This window comes from Pyrus communis, chromosome 16 (genome assembly GCF_963583255.1).
Source record: "Pyrus communis chromosome 16, drPyrComm1.1, whole genome shotgun sequence".
NCBI classification, from domain to species: Eukaryota; Viridiplantae; Streptophyta; class Magnoliopsida; order Rosales; family Rosaceae; genus Pyrus; species Pyrus communis.
Genome location: NC_084818.1, coordinates 10,006,653 through 10,021,628, shown reverse-complemented (window position 1 = coordinate 10,021,628; position 14,976 = coordinate 10,006,653). Strand labels below are relative to the sequence as shown.

Here is a 14,976-nt window from a genome sequence, read left to right as displayed (position 1 = left end):
TGGGGGGTCCAAATAGACCAACCAACCATTTCGGCTTCTCCCAGGTAATAGATATACATTGATAATATGGAGCGAAGTTTGGCATCTAGGGTGGGCCCCATGACCAAGTGAGAGAGAGTGATGAGGTGGACCCTTTTGTTTAAAAGGGTTAGGATTTTAGCTTGAATTAATCACCAAGATCTTGAATTAGGTGACTATGATATGTAGAGTTGTGCTAGCGTTGATCTCGTGATGCTATCATAGTCATCGTTGATGTGCGTTAGATTGTGCTAGCGTTGATCTCATGGTGTTATTATAGTCGTTCTTGATGTGCGTTGGATATAGTGTATACCGCACGAATTATAATCATCAACGGTTATGTCACTATCACGCATGATTGATGCTAGTATAAGTTACGTACAAAATTGAATATGATTTGTTTTTACTTGAACATAGTGATCATCAAGGCAGCCATGAGTATATAGTGTGTGCCCACCTAATATTTCGTGCCACTTCACATATTGCCAATTGATTTGAGAGCCGAATCCTCACATTCTATCACACGAGTGATGTGTTATTTCATCTCAAATCAAAGAATAAAAGCGTTTCAAAAGATTTGGTATTAGTAGGTTTTGAATTTGATGCTCATGTTTTAACATCATCGTCACGACTCAATACGAAAGATCAAGAGAGGTATGAGGTATTTTTCAGGGTGTGCCCATTGATTTGTGGCCAAGCATGGACAACCTACAAAGGCTGATTAAGTGGCCTAATTGATGGGAATTTTAGTTATCCAACGGGCAAAAGGTGTGAACCAAGTTAGAAGCATTCCTTCCAGTAAAAGTTACAACCAAAAGCAGACTAAAAGCACTTGACTTTTTTTGTAGTTGCTTGCAATGCAAACCGGAAGTGCCACGTGCTTATCGTGTGCTGTTTTCTGCCCACAGACTCACCCTCTCTTCCCACAGACAATCAGAGATTCAGGGTCGAGACCACAGAGAATATCTTGACATTTCCTTTTCCTTTCTCTTTTACTTTCTGTCCGGGGGCTGGAATGGCAGTAAAAAACTTTCAGTAAAATATAACGTAAAATGGTGGAAAATTGATTCACTTTACATTCTCTCCTAATAGCTTTTTGGAACAGTTTTGAGTTAATGCAAAATACTACAGGTAGATAAAAATAAGGGGTTATTTTTCTGTTTCAGCACAAAATGCACATTAAGTAATTCGAAAACAGACACTGCCATGAGAAGGGTAGATCAGTCGACGGAATACACTCGACCATGCCGGCTTTCCGAACAACGTTGCTCGAAGATCACGGTGAAAAACCAATAAACTTCCTATCCGATTTCTTTTCTTATTGTATGGTCCTGGAAGACGCCTCCAAGCAAGAAACGTTATACAGTTCATACCGCATTCACTTGTCCAAACGCGTAAAAATTCCAGGAGCGTCTCTTTGTCATTTCATCCTCCAGTCGACTACAGTATATGCTAGTGACAAGCAACAGTCAAGCAATGTGGGAAGTATCTCTCGTTTTCACCAATCACCAACTTTGAATTGTGGACGGTTAAGCAAAATTTCGTGTTTTCTGCAGTCAGTCCTATTGTCCATGAGTTCAGATGTGGTCTTTGAGTTGAACTAACTTTACAGTGCCATCTCCACCGCACGAAAGAAAACCGTGTGAAACGACTTTTATATCTGTAACAGCAGCCTATGACATGGAATGTGGTGTCACCTTAAGTAATTTATCTTACGAGGTAACAGAAATCACTTACTGTGTCTAACTACAATACATATACAGACATATGATGAACAAAGGACTTACCTGGACTACTCCGCCAAAGCCTCGAGTGCTTGGTTGCAAAAATGTGTGCCTTTCATGCAACTTCGGCCAGTGATGTACCAACTTAGCGTTCTTGGCATCCCAAAGCTTAACATCTCCATCTTTGCTTCCCGTTAAGAACAAACTCGTGTTTGGGATTATGGATATCTTGGTCACACTCCCTTCACCCAGATTAATTCAGTAAAAAGTTAAATGATAAGTGATCCAACAAATAATTTTATTCACAGTTACTCTTGCATGAAAATTAATCAGGTTATACCTGAGTGAGCCTTCGGTATATACCAAAGCATCCCATTTTGATTTTGTTCCCCAAATTTGGTACCATTTTCAGAATGCGTATCATTATTCGGTGATGTCTTGATGACTTGTTCACCTTTATCCGAATGCCTATGCCTTTTACTCCTTCCAGTAGCAATGTAACGGAAATCATGAAGTCCGACATCACCACCTTTACCACCAGTCACAATAAGTGGGGAAACAGAGCCACTTCCTATGTCATTATCAAACACAGCAAGAGAGCGTGCACCACCTTCACACAGAAAAAAATAAAGGCATATACAAGATCAAGAAAAATTATTAACTGGACAAGAAAGTTAATAACAATGTCCAAAGTGTCACAGAGAGAGAGAGAGAGAGAGAGAGAGAGAGAGAGAGAGAGAGAAAGAGAGAAAGAGAGAGACCTTCATGACAAAGAATAGAAGCTCGTGAGGTTGTAGGTGGAGCCAATGTATCCCATATAACCACATTAACACCATTGGAGCTATATCCAGCCACAGCAATGATTGATCCACTTGAAGTGACATAAGCAACATCGCTGCAAATGAAATTACAGTTGAAACGATAAGAAATTATCAGACTAAAATTGAGTGTTAACCACAGGTCAACAAATAATCATGCACATACAGACAAACAATACTAGACAACCAAATGACACACATAAATTAAGCAAACATGCTGAAAAAGGTTACCAATAATAAATCAAGGTCAATAGATAAGCACTTCAATACAAATGGTCATTTGCTATGGATCAACATCCACCTAAACAGTTAAAGTTTAGGTTAACAACAAACTGTTGAACACAATGAAGTCCAGAACTATACGAGGGTATTACAATAATATCAGGTTTCTGCTATCACCATAGAGTGATTGCATTAAATCATAACGAGGGAAGTAGCCATCCCAAAATGAAAAAATCTTGAAGCAAAAGTTACTGTTACTTCATCTTAACACATACTGCAGCAATGCTCAAAAGAATTCCTGATGCTACACTTTTTTTCCAAAACGTAGTTAAGAGCTTAACAATTGGAATTGTGTGATGAATTTTAAAATTTATATAGCACTTACGATGCGTGGCTGTTAAAGCATAGAGATGACTCCGTAGGACCAATGTTACTCCTTCCTCCGACCTCCAGCTGCCACGTGCACACAGTTCCATCTAAGGCCGCAGTAGCAAACCTGTGTCCACAGTGGTCGAACTGCAAAGCGGATATTGATGCAAGAGCATAAGGCGGAGGGACATTTGCAGCAGGCAGCACTCCATAAGTTGCAGTAGTTTTGTCCTTACCAAACTGCATTTATAAAATTTACATATAATTATATGCCCTTAAAGGTGACATACAGAGATGGCAAAACATTCACAAGATTGCACTTTACAGCACTTATTATGATTGTATTTGAACATAGTTTCAGTGCATTCTTCATAGTGCATTGTAGGAAGAAATATTTTACAAAAAGTGTGCAGGATAGATTGGAGGTCAGGGTAGAATAACATACAAGTGTATGATGAAAATATAAGTTACCAGTTACCACAAAGGGGACAAAGATATAATGTTTCTGGGGTAATTATGAATGTCTAAAAAAAAAAAGAAAAAAAAAAAAAAATACTGCCTGAATGCACCCTAGTAACAAATTATTGTAGTTAACTGTAATCAACAAAAAAACTTTGGATTTGACCACAAGAGTCATCAAGCAAAATACTATATGATAATACAATTTAAAATATCCTCGTAAGAAGACTTTCCTTAAGATTCTATCCTGCTCTGTTGAGATCTATAAGAATCTTCACAAAAACCACTCAAGGAAACCCAATGCAGATATCAGATAACAGATTGCAAATAGTATCTACAGGATCTTGAAGCAAATCCAATAACTTCACTGTCAAAAGTTTCATACCTCCCATAAGTAGATGTGTGTATTGCTAGACCCAACCAAGAAGAAAGGTCTAGATGGGTGACTGGAAAAAGCCCTCGTATTTGCATTCTCCACAGTAGCTGGTGGGTCAACAAGCTCCTCAAAGTCCTCTTGAGTTTCCCAACCTAAACCAGATGCACCCATACCAGCATAACCTGGAACCCCAAATGCTCCACCACCTGTCAAATCTCTTCCCGGCCTTGCAAAAGAACCCACGCCAACAGTTGCTCCACCCAATCCAAGGTGTGCTCCTTTCTTGCTTCCAAGACCAACACCAGGAGAAACACATGTTGGAGCAGGGGTTGACTGAGAACCAGCCCACCCATTTGGTGGCCAATCAGCCAGTGACCAGATATAATCTGATTGATCTCTGAAAGGCATATCATTCTTCCAATTAAAAAATATAATCCCCTGAACCACAAGAAGTTGAAATTAATACTCTCTCAGATGCGCTCCCATACGGGGTGCAAAGTACAAACAATGACATTTGTCAAAATTGAAAAATCAGTTTAAATCATTTACAATATATGCATTTCTGGAAGAGCTGATCTTGCGATAAAGAAAGCAGGCAAACTGATTGTAGGAAAGATCCTAACTAAATATAAATTTATTTAGAGTTTTAGTAAATTTTTCATTGTTTTCTTAAGCTGCAGTTTCAACTTCAATAAATTTATACAGTTTTAGTAAAATTTTCATTGTTTTCTTAAGCTGAAGTTTCAACTTCAATTTTACTTGTTTGCTTATGTAGGTATATAGAGAACTCCATAATCAAAGGAAAATGAAATTTAACAATTTTAAATACACAGGACACATTTCTGGGGAGTAAGTAGTATATATGCAATAATTTAAACATCATTGTGGACCTACTAGTTGGTTATATGGCATGTATTTCAGTACATTTTTTTTTTTTGGGGCTTTTTGATGACCAAAATACATGAGGTACTTATCACAGTTCTCAAGGAAAAAAATATAGGAGGTTATATCTAGTGCACGCCCAAGCTAATAGAATCAAACCTTTAAGAAGTGTTAAGACACAGAAGATGGTTAGTCGTATGAAAATAAATTTAAGGATTTCCTCACCAGATTTGGGTTCAAGTGAAGGAACATACCTTTCGGTTGCTTGCAAGTGCAGCTTGACTCTGGTCAATGGAGTTGAGACACAACGCCTGATCCAGATAGAAGATAATCACTAAAAAAATATCATCAAAAGTGCCAAAAAATGTCCTCTTTCAGGATTTAGAACCCTAATTCAATACAAAGATCTTCATGCAGTGATCAATATAATATTTGTAAATTGCCAAAAGTTATAGAGGAAAGAAATGAAGAGATGTGTACCTCCAAAAGCTCCCCGTTTCTCTTATGTATCTCCTTTGGGTTTAGAAAAGGTGTGACTTCCTTTGTAATGGTTGTGTCTTTCTGCCAGGCACCAAGGAAAGAATGCCCACCCCGAAATACACTTTTAGCAGGTGATCCAGCTTCACTATTGGGAGAACTACTATTGAGTGCAACTTCATGATGGTGAATTTCCTCAGTTTCATCTGCAGCTCCAATGCCCCTGTTTATGGTACCCCATCCATTAGAGGGTTTATGATCAAGAGAGTGAGACAAGTCTACTTTTTCCTGGGCAAAACTTTCGGATATTATTTTAGGGTCAGCACAGGCATCCCATAACATATCAGATTCAAGTCTTTCACCTATCGTGTCCAATTTGACATTATCCTGATTTAGATGCTCATTGAGAGCTCCGGGTTGAGACTTGTTAGATTCTTCTAACCAAACAAGAGTCGTTACGCGCAACCCATTATCCATTTTGTGCTGTAGAAGTGATGCTAGCTGTTTTACATGATAAGAGGCAACCTGTGAAAGTGTGGGCTTCAATAACTTTACTAAGCTCAATGAGACCAGCCCAATCAGTTCTTTCAGACTGCTGCTATCAGAATCTAAACTTGCAGAGCTAGGTGCCCATGAAAAATATTTTCGATGGGGTTCACCAGCAAAACAGCCATCATCAAGGTTATACGACAACATGTTTAAGTTATGTTGCATGAATCTGGATATGTGTTGCCATAAGCAAACACTTATGATTTGCCATCTTTCATCTTCTGGAACCAAATGCGTCATATTTCTCTCTTGAGAAACCTGAAGGCCCACATTATTCTGAACCACCACCTCTGGAATCTGGGTGAGGAGTTTCTTCATATTCATCATATCAACTTCATAAGGTGTATGCCCATTAGTAAATGTGATCAGAAGGGGTTGCACCAATAGTAAGAGAACTTTTGAGTTTCTATGACGCCAAGCATATGCAAGATGTACATAATACTCGATCAAATCAATGATTGTAAGGGGTTCCATGATGAGATCTTCCGTGATGGAGCAAAATGTCGTTCCCAAAGCAGCCCTTAAACTCCTCAATAACAGTATAAGACCTTGAAAGTAATACTCCAAAGCATCTGACCCTGTAGATCTACTATCACCAGACACTTTGTCTTCAATATAAGGCGACTTCAGAACAGAGCATGTTATACCGCAGGCAACAATAACGCGTGAAAACAAAAGGGAAGTTTCTCTGGTGGCCTTCAAAAGCGGCTTATGCATAAGAGCATATGATAGGAATTTGTCAGCTGCTTGGATTTTATCTAGATCTTGATTTTGAGCAGTGTATCTATGTAATATATCATATCCAACAAACCACAGCCCATAATCGTACAGCGAGATTAAAATCTGCAGAATGAAAAGGAAAAAAATAAGGTCAATCTAGGACAACTAATCACTTTATGTCAGACAAACTAACAGATTTGATCACATCACATGCTATAAATGTACCATGCTAACAAGATGGAAGGGAACCACTGAAAACTTCTGCTCCAACTGATTTAGTGTTGTGTATAACTTCTGTTGGAAAGATTCAAGAACTTTTACATATTCCTGATTTTTGCACTCCCTTACAGGTGTACTATCTTGAAAAGATCCAAAGACAATATCCACCCAGCTTGGATGCTCTCTTACCAACTTTGATAAGTATTGAAGTGTCAAATCTGATTTGGCTTGGAACTCCAGATGGAGAGCTACATTACTCGATAACCAATTGCTAGAATTTCTGGGAGAAGGATTTAGAATTGAACGCAGATTTTCAGAATGCCCAAGATCTGACGTACCCCTTTCATCTGTATCCCCAGGAATGTTTGGTGAAGACGAAAGGTACTCCAAAGCTTCAAGCTTACAATAAGTATGAGATTTATTAGTCGCATATCCTTACAAAACATAAGAATTGTCCAATCATACACCTATACAATAAAATCCAATTACACTTGACAAACCATAAGACAATAGAAAGCAGTATGAACCTTAGAAGAGCAGTTGTAACAAGAAGTGCAAAACCATATGCACAACCAATTCGAATGCCTTTCAATACATGTAAAGTCGTATGGAGTTTTTATGTAAAATTGGCGGGAGGCTTTTCTGTTTTTGGATAAGTTCATCACAGAGATCTGGATGTACATGGTACACATAGTATGACACCTATCCGCCTACTACAGAAAAAATCATCAACATATTCCAGTACAAAGACAAGAAACCAGTTTGTATAGGCAAGTCCTACAGATTATAGCATCTCAGTGTATAAACTGGACGGTGAAACTATATAGTCAAAACTCAAGCAGTATTTTGATAGAAACAGGTTATGAGCTATAAATTATGGAATTCATGAACAGGTTAACATGAGACAATAATATGGCCAACATTTCAGAATGTCATTAATCTTTCATAAAAGGAAGAATCACCTAAAACACTACATTCGCATCCAGCATATATCATTCAAAACAACAGCATGGATGAAACAGTAAACTTACTGGAAGACCGCATCTGTTTAATGCAGTAGCTGTAGCCAATATTGCCCACCTTCCGAGTAATGCACTGTTTTGCTCCCCAACGGCATTTTTCATGCAATTATTGGTTGCTAGCATTAGACAATACAGACCAACGTTTGGGTCTGAAAAAGGAGCACCGTTGGACAAAAGTGCATACTTTTCAGTTGCAGAATTTATTTGGAAACCAAGCATGAATGTAAAAGATTGAGAGTAATTTCCCAGCTCCCACTGCAAATCAAGAAGAGTCACCGTAAGGTATGACATCTAAAGAACTGCGCTGCAGCACATCACAGACAGTGGCAGAGTCCATTTTAACAAGAAATACTTGTGTTAAACTATATAAACACACCTCCAAAAGGCTTCCCAACCAACAGTCGCCCTTCTCAATTGCGGATGGTAGCATGAACTTCGTAATTAAGTGTCTCTCTAGTGGCCCACCACGACCCTCAGCTAGTCGACAGATAACTAATGCAAGCTGTTCATCCCCAAGGTTCTTTGCACAAATATTGACTGCAGAAGAAGTATCACCTCCAAGCAGAAAGAAAGCAATTGCTAATTCCAGCTGATGTCTCCCCATTAAGACATATGCATTCTTCAAAGCCGCTGCCTTATTTTTCTCCTCCTGAAAGAATAAAACGTGGATGCAAAATTGAGATTGAATATTGTTAAGACAACCTAAGATTGAATATTGTTAAGACAATCTACCGGTCAAGTTCAACTGATAGTTAGTAGTAAAAAAAATGTGAGAGAGAGAGAGTCCATACTGGCACCAATAAATGAAGAGAAAAAAATATGGGACAAGGAGGACCTCAACTCAAGAAGAAACATTTCCTCCGACAGAACTCCTTCTCTATAATCTTCTAAACAAGTGATTATATATTACCCGCCTATAAATTTAAAAGTACCTGAAAATTGCGTGAAAGAAATCCAACAAGGGGCTTATCCTTCTCATCCCTGCTTATTTTGAAAAGGCCAGACAAAACTTGAATTCTATTCAGTGCAATGTACAGCAATGCACAGTCTTTAGGATCTTTCCTTTTCAGATACTGCAATCTTGCCAGTTTCTCCATCTATAGTGAAAGACAAAAACAGAGTCATGTCCTAACTGCATAAAATCATGAAGAGAATTTTAATCACTATATTCCTAGCACAATAAGGAAGCTGCATGAAGTCACTGAACATCTTAAACATGACCATAACTTGATAAACTAAAATTACCGCACAATAATAAAACTAAACAAATTAACTGCCTTTTGAAACTGTTTTATTTTTATTTATATACTTAAGGTTCATTGCTTATGCGAGATCAATTTATTGCCTTGGTACACTTGGTCAACACAATGCATATTAATCTTTGCCAAAATGTATGGACATCACAGACAGGTTTAACTACTACGTTTTTTTTTAATCTTTTTTATTTTTCTAGATAACTGCTTGGGAAATTGGAAAGAAGAGAACCGGCTTTTCTGGTGATGTAAGAAGATTGAGAAGAGCCATTTCCCTAGTTTAGTGCATAAAAGTATACAAAGAATAATCTTAGAGTATTACCCTTGAACGCAACTGTGCTGTATTTGTAAACCAAAATCCTACACCCAAATTCCGCATTTCTTGCCAAGATGGATCATTAGGTAGAAACGACCCAAATAAATTCTCCTGGCAATCAGAGTGGTACGCCCATCCAATCAACTTGGAGTCAATTACCAACTCTTCCACGGATGCCGATCTACCAGACTTTCGGAAAAAATGTAGTTGCTGAAACCTCAATCCAACCCAAAACCTACAACGAATGGACAGTTCAGAATAAAATAGAAGAATTAGAAAAAGTGAAAACATTGTTTGAATCACTATAAAGAACTAAACAACTTCACAAAAGTTATGAGCAAATAGTATAGTTTTATGCAACACTATTAGATAAAAATTATTCATCACTGCTCAACCTTTTATTCTTGGATATTTTACCCAGCTGAAACATAGATATTTTCACTATAAATTTCCCTAAATGTCAAAGATTAGTACCCCTAAAGTTGGAAAAGACAAGGCTCATAGAGACGCCCAAAAGCGAACCCTCTCCAACGAAAAAATGTCTCCTCGCTCCTCCCATTGTCAAATATAATTTTATTCCTCTCCCTTTAAATCACCCAGAAAATAGCCATCACCACACACTTCCAATAAGAGTATATATGGTTGGGCAAAGAAGAGGCTTTGTGGACTCTGTGTGTTGGCTGTGTTTTGAATGGTGCGTATGGAACAAAATATAAGAGTCTTCAAAAATTATAGAGGGGAGGGTGCAGATGGTTTGTGGGATGGTTGTCAGTTTGGGTTTCTATTGGGTTTCAGACCTACCCTTTTATAGTTATGCAAATTGGAGGGCTGTTGTTACCTAAAATCCAGTTTTTCATGTTTTATGTTAGCTAGAAATTAGTGTTCACTGTGAATGTACCTCTAATCAAATTCAAGAATTGTAACTCAAATAAAAGAATACAAAATGGGGTACAGAAGTCAGAAATACCTCCGTCCAGGTTCGTCAAGACTTTCATATGCAGAACTAGAGTTTGAACTACACAATTCAGTAAGTAGATCTATAATGGAAAGAATTTGAATCTTCTCTATGTCACTTATAGCTGCTGACTTGTACAACTTCTCAAAAGGCTCAATAAAGTCATTGAGTTCAGATTTTGTTGAGGAAGAATTGATCATATTACTGGAACCATAAGAGTCCAAACCATATGTAGATTGGCCAAAGCCTACTTGAAACGGAGAAGATGACGTAAATACAGATGCATCACCACTCCACTTAAATCCTTTGTCATTTGAATTTATTGAGATATGTGCATCAAAGAAATTTGACAAAGGAATCTGCGGAATGCAATGGCTAGACTTTGCAGGGCTACACTTCCTCTCGGGAGAAGAATTAGAAGAGAGAAACTCATTAAGATGCCTCAGAGCAATGTAAGCACGCTTCCAATTTCCTAAACACATTACAGATTCCTTGTTTATTAAACTAATTAAATATTACAAAAAATACTTACTTGGAAAACAAGGAATTCAAAAAGGATTCTTTAGAAGTAAAAGACAATTTGGAAACTTCAAATTGGGACAAAAAGAGACATGCAGAGAGTGTAGGGTGTGAGAGTGAGTGGGGGAGGGGGATGAATAGAAGATTTTAACCAGTACCACACAACTCACTTGAACTTCTGTGATATTAATACCTGAATAGATATTCATAAATAGAGCCTCTGGGTGATAAACTGGCAGAGATCCACTTAACTGCTCAACCACGTCATGCATGGTCCATATACCTACTTTAGTAGCCCCACTACACTTCAGTTGAGCCCTTGCTACAAACAAGCTGCTAGAAAGATAATCCTTTTTCAAATCAATCTCCAATGGAATACGAGACTTGCAATCTCCTCTGTTGTCATCAAGTAATATTTTACTAAATTGACCAAGTGCACAATCAATGAAAATTCCAGAACTAATGTCCTCTTCCATTCCACCCACAGAATCCAAGCAATTTTCCATGATGTAACTTGGATCTACATTAACAAGATGTTTCTTATCTGCAAGGAATAACCACTGACTATTTACACAAAAGTAGCTACTATGAACAAACACAGCTGACAATCTGGGGCCCCAAAAGAAATCATTAATGGGAGGGAAGGTATGAGTCGACGCAATGCAGACCCATATATCAGTTTTCAATGATTTTTCAGAGTTTAATAAAGTCTGGCCACCGTAACGCTGCTGGGAATATACTTGCAACTGATTTTTTGTGCAGACTCCAAGTAATATCTGACCATTTCCAAATGATAGCCAATTTAAAGCAACAAGATCTTGACCAAAGGATATTGTACCTTCTAGCATAAAAGACCCTGCACCTGCTAGGAGTACAGAGTCCCATATATGAAGAGTGCTAACAGTATTTGAAGAAAGCTCCTTCCAAAGGGTTGCTATCTTACCACCACAGTCAGACAAGCATACATGGCTAATAGGTCCTTGATGTGCCTGAAACTTACCCACAAGTTCCCATGGAATGTGAGGTGTTGATGGCTTATCCATGTCACTCCTCCACAATTTCAAGCTACCATCGGAGCAACCTGTAGCCATAATATATGGAGGACAGCATCGATCAATAATAGAAGCCAAATTCTTTTCCATAGATATCTTTCTTCCCGGGTAGACCACAGCAAAACTTGTAACCTCATCATGCATGTGAGGATCTGGGATCTGTGATGAGCAAGGTTTTACATTAAGACAATATCTTTTATCGGCAAAAGTAGTTTCAAATCCCCACATACTGCCTTCAGACGCATTTCCTGCATCAAAATTGCACTCACAGTAGCTTCTTGACAAATCAAAAGAATGCAAGGTTATTTCCCAAGAAAGAGCCTGAAACCCATTCATCCATACACCCAAAAGCAAAAATTTATTAGATTTTAGGGTTTTAGGACAAGTTGAAGGCAAAGGAATTGAAAAGATACAAGCAGGACCATCCACAAAAGGACCATGACCTGTAAAAGGTATTGTACATAAGTAGTGACATTCTATACTTTCTTCCTCATTGTGATGAACTTTTACAACAAAGCAATCAATCCCTCCAGCATGTCCCATAAGAAGAATAACTGCTTCATTTCCGATTGATGGTGCCCACCTCAAGCTTGTATATTTGGAGTATGAACCTTGAGTCGCAAGCTTCCCACAAAGCTCCCATGTTGGAATTAATGTTGGGCGGTGCAAGATGCAGTTGGAAATGGTAGAAAAGAACCAAAAAAGAAGTAATCCACAAGAATCTAAAGAGACAGCCAATTCAACTTCACAGCTATAAGGATGCACATCTACTTGTAAGATTCTTCCAGCATGACCATCCAAATTCAGGAGTCCACCAGCTGAACATGATAAGATGTTCTCCACACCAGATTTATTAACGGGTGCATCCTCTATATTATTTGACGTCTGAGTATGTATTTGTGACCAAACCAAGGAATTACAAGGTAATAAATGAACCGAAGAGCATAATGTTGGTGGACCAGACAAGCAGTTCCTTGAGATAACAACTTTATTAAGAGGTATTCCATCTTTACAATTAGAAAGTCCAGTCCAATTAGAATGTCCCACTTTTAGACCTTGCAGTTTCTGTGTCTTCCATAAAGTAACCCGGGGAAATCTTACTGGTGAGACATCGTCGAGACAGTGTATAGCCCACAAATTTACCAACATTCCGGGGCCAAACCCAATTATCCACTCGCAGTTACCAGCCTGGTCCTGCAGATAACCTTTTGTGGAGAAAATTTGTTTAGCTCCTTCACTAGTTTTACATACACCCCCAATTTCTATAGCCCACATCACATATATATCAGTGCCCAGAAGTCCATTCAAAGCCTGGTTTATCTCTATTACAGCGGCTACAGAAAATGACCATCTCATTGTTTTGGGGTCATTCATGTCCTTACCAAATTTTCTTCCCCTTCCTTCATCAACCTCGCACCATAACCTAACAGTTCCATCTGTGCTACAAGTGAGCAACAATTGCCTTGGTGGATGTTTTGCATCTCTGTTTAAATGCCTTCCGGTAGATGGTCTCCATTGAATCATTGAGACAGCATGAGGATGATGTAGCTCGGATTTCAAAAATCCAGATTTTCCATCACTTTGACATACTAACACACATTTGCTAGCCTTATTAGTTGACAATCCTTCAGTCTGCCATTTACTCTGATAAGCTGCAGTTGCAAATGGTCCATCGAGAGACCAAGTTGCGGTGACCATACTTTGTGGCAGCTCTGCTTTAAACTTCCAAGCAATTTCCCAAAACCTGCCATTTCTTTTCCACAAAACCACCTCAACTCCACCGGAAATAATTCCATCCCCTGAGCCCGTCCATCTGATTGCCTTAACCTTCGTCGACTGTACAAGTACTGCATTCTGGCTCCAACAAAAAGAACCTGAATATGAGTAAAAAGATTTGAAATTTAATACATACAAACCAAATTAATAACAAAAGAATACAGAATTATTGCCTATAATAAATTACTAAACTTTTAGGAACTAAAAGCCAACATTAATCATATTGCCATTTTGTAGCACATGAATGCAGAAAATCACAAGAATGTCAATGTATTTGTAATCAAATATCACTTCCTTTCCTGATTTGCTTTCTCAGAAACCAAACAGAAAACAACTACGTTCGACATCTAACCGCTTCTCTGTACTCTATGCCCAAAGTCCAGTCGCCAATTCAAAATATCAACATTTCACCTCATTTTCTATCTTAAATTTCAGCAACCAAACAGGAAATATGAAACCTTTTTGCTGCAAGCAGTTTACACACCTGCTACTAGACATTCATTCAAGTCCTGCTGTCAATTCAAAACCTTAACATTCACTTTTCATTTTCTCTCTCAATTTTCTCAGTAACCAAACACTAAAACAACCTCCAACAATCACGCACCTTTGGACGTCGCCGAGTCATGCGAGAACACCCAAACGCAATTCTCAGCTGCGGCAGCAAGCTCGCCAATCGAGGGCGTGGCAGGGGACCAAGAGACAGCTTCGACGGCCGATGAGGGGTCGCCGGAGAGCTCGAATACCTGCCGGAAAATGGGTCCGATGAGTGTTTCTGTATCGGAGAGTGGGGAGGGGAAGTGGGAGATCACTAGTAGTGATGAGGCTCCGTAGGCGACCCATGAAAATTCCAGAAAGTCGGGGAGCCAGTCGATGGTGGATCCCGGTGGGTCGGATCGGGTCGGGGCAGGAGGTGTCGGGTCGGATCTGAGGATTTGGAGTGGGAGGTGCTGGGTGGGGCCCGCGGCGGAGATAGAGGTTTGGGAAGCGGAGGGTGCGTCTGCGTCCGGCATTGGGTTTTGGGTTTGGTGAGACGGTGAGCGCGTGAAAATAGAAAGAAGAGGGAGGGAGGAAGAGGGCAGACGTTGATTGTGGCGCGAAGGAGACGACGTCGTGTAGGCGAAACGACCCTAAAAAATATTTGCATCAGACCAAAGGCAAAATCACTGAAATGGCCTCCATCTCCATGTGTAATTCGAATCAAACTCAAGGTTGTAAAGTGATATTTTCTTTTTACAATATTAAAAAAAAAT

General features: G+C 38.9%; 1 protein-coding gene across 3 annotated transcripts; it reads right to left on the bottom strand.

The window, feature by feature from the left end:
- Positions 1 to 604: 604 nt before the first annotated feature.
- On the bottom strand, positions 605 to 14,790 carry LOC137719993 (uncharacterized). Of its 3 annotated transcripts, XM_068458982.1 has the most exons (17): positions 14,331 to 14,790; positions 11,092 to 13,824; positions 10,392 to 10,851; positions 9,431 to 9,659; positions 8,788 to 8,952; positions 8,232 to 8,504; positions 7,865 to 8,110; positions 6,840 to 7,232; positions 5,349 to 6,737; positions 5,123 to 5,179; positions 3,996 to 4,424; positions 3,168 to 3,391; positions 2,504 to 2,637; positions 2,083 to 2,352; positions 1,806 to 1,984; positions 1,588 to 1,691; positions 605 to 1,549 (listed from the first exon to the last, which is right to left on the bottom strand). In XM_068458982.1, the coding sequence occupies exons 1-16, from the start codon at positions 14,734 to 14,736 to the stop codon at positions 1,596 to 1,598; spliced, it is 7,683 nt and encodes a 2,560-aa protein (XP_068315083.1). In that variant the 5' UTR covers positions 14,737 to 14,790; the 3' UTR covers positions 605 to 1,549; positions 1,588 to 1,595. The 3 variants fall into 3 exon arrangements, with proteins under 3 accessions (XP_068315083.1, XP_068315082.1, XP_068315084.1); XM_068458981.1 differs by having other exon boundaries at positions 605 to 1,691; XM_068458983.1 differs by having other exon boundaries at positions 605 to 1,691; positions 11,092 to 13,804; positions 14,331 to 14,477.
- Between the last annotated feature and the right edge of the window lie 186 nt (positions 14,791 to 14,976).

What these genes read in the sequence shown, in the direction of transcription:
- LOC137719993 (XM_068458981.1), bottom strand. Translation starts at nt 14,736, where the DNA reads ATGCCGGACGCAGACGCACCCTCCGCTTCCCAAACCTCTATCTCCGCC. An exon ending in ATTTATGAATATCTATTCAG is followed by an intron (nt 10,852 to 11,091) that starts GTATTAATATCA and finishes TAATGTGTTTAG; the next exon opens with GAAATTGGAAGCGTGCTTAC. An exon ending in CTTGACGAACCTGGACGGAG is followed by an intron (nt 9,660 to 10,391) that starts GTATTTCTGACT and finishes CATTCGTTGTAG; the next exon opens with GTTTTGGGTTGGATTGAGGT.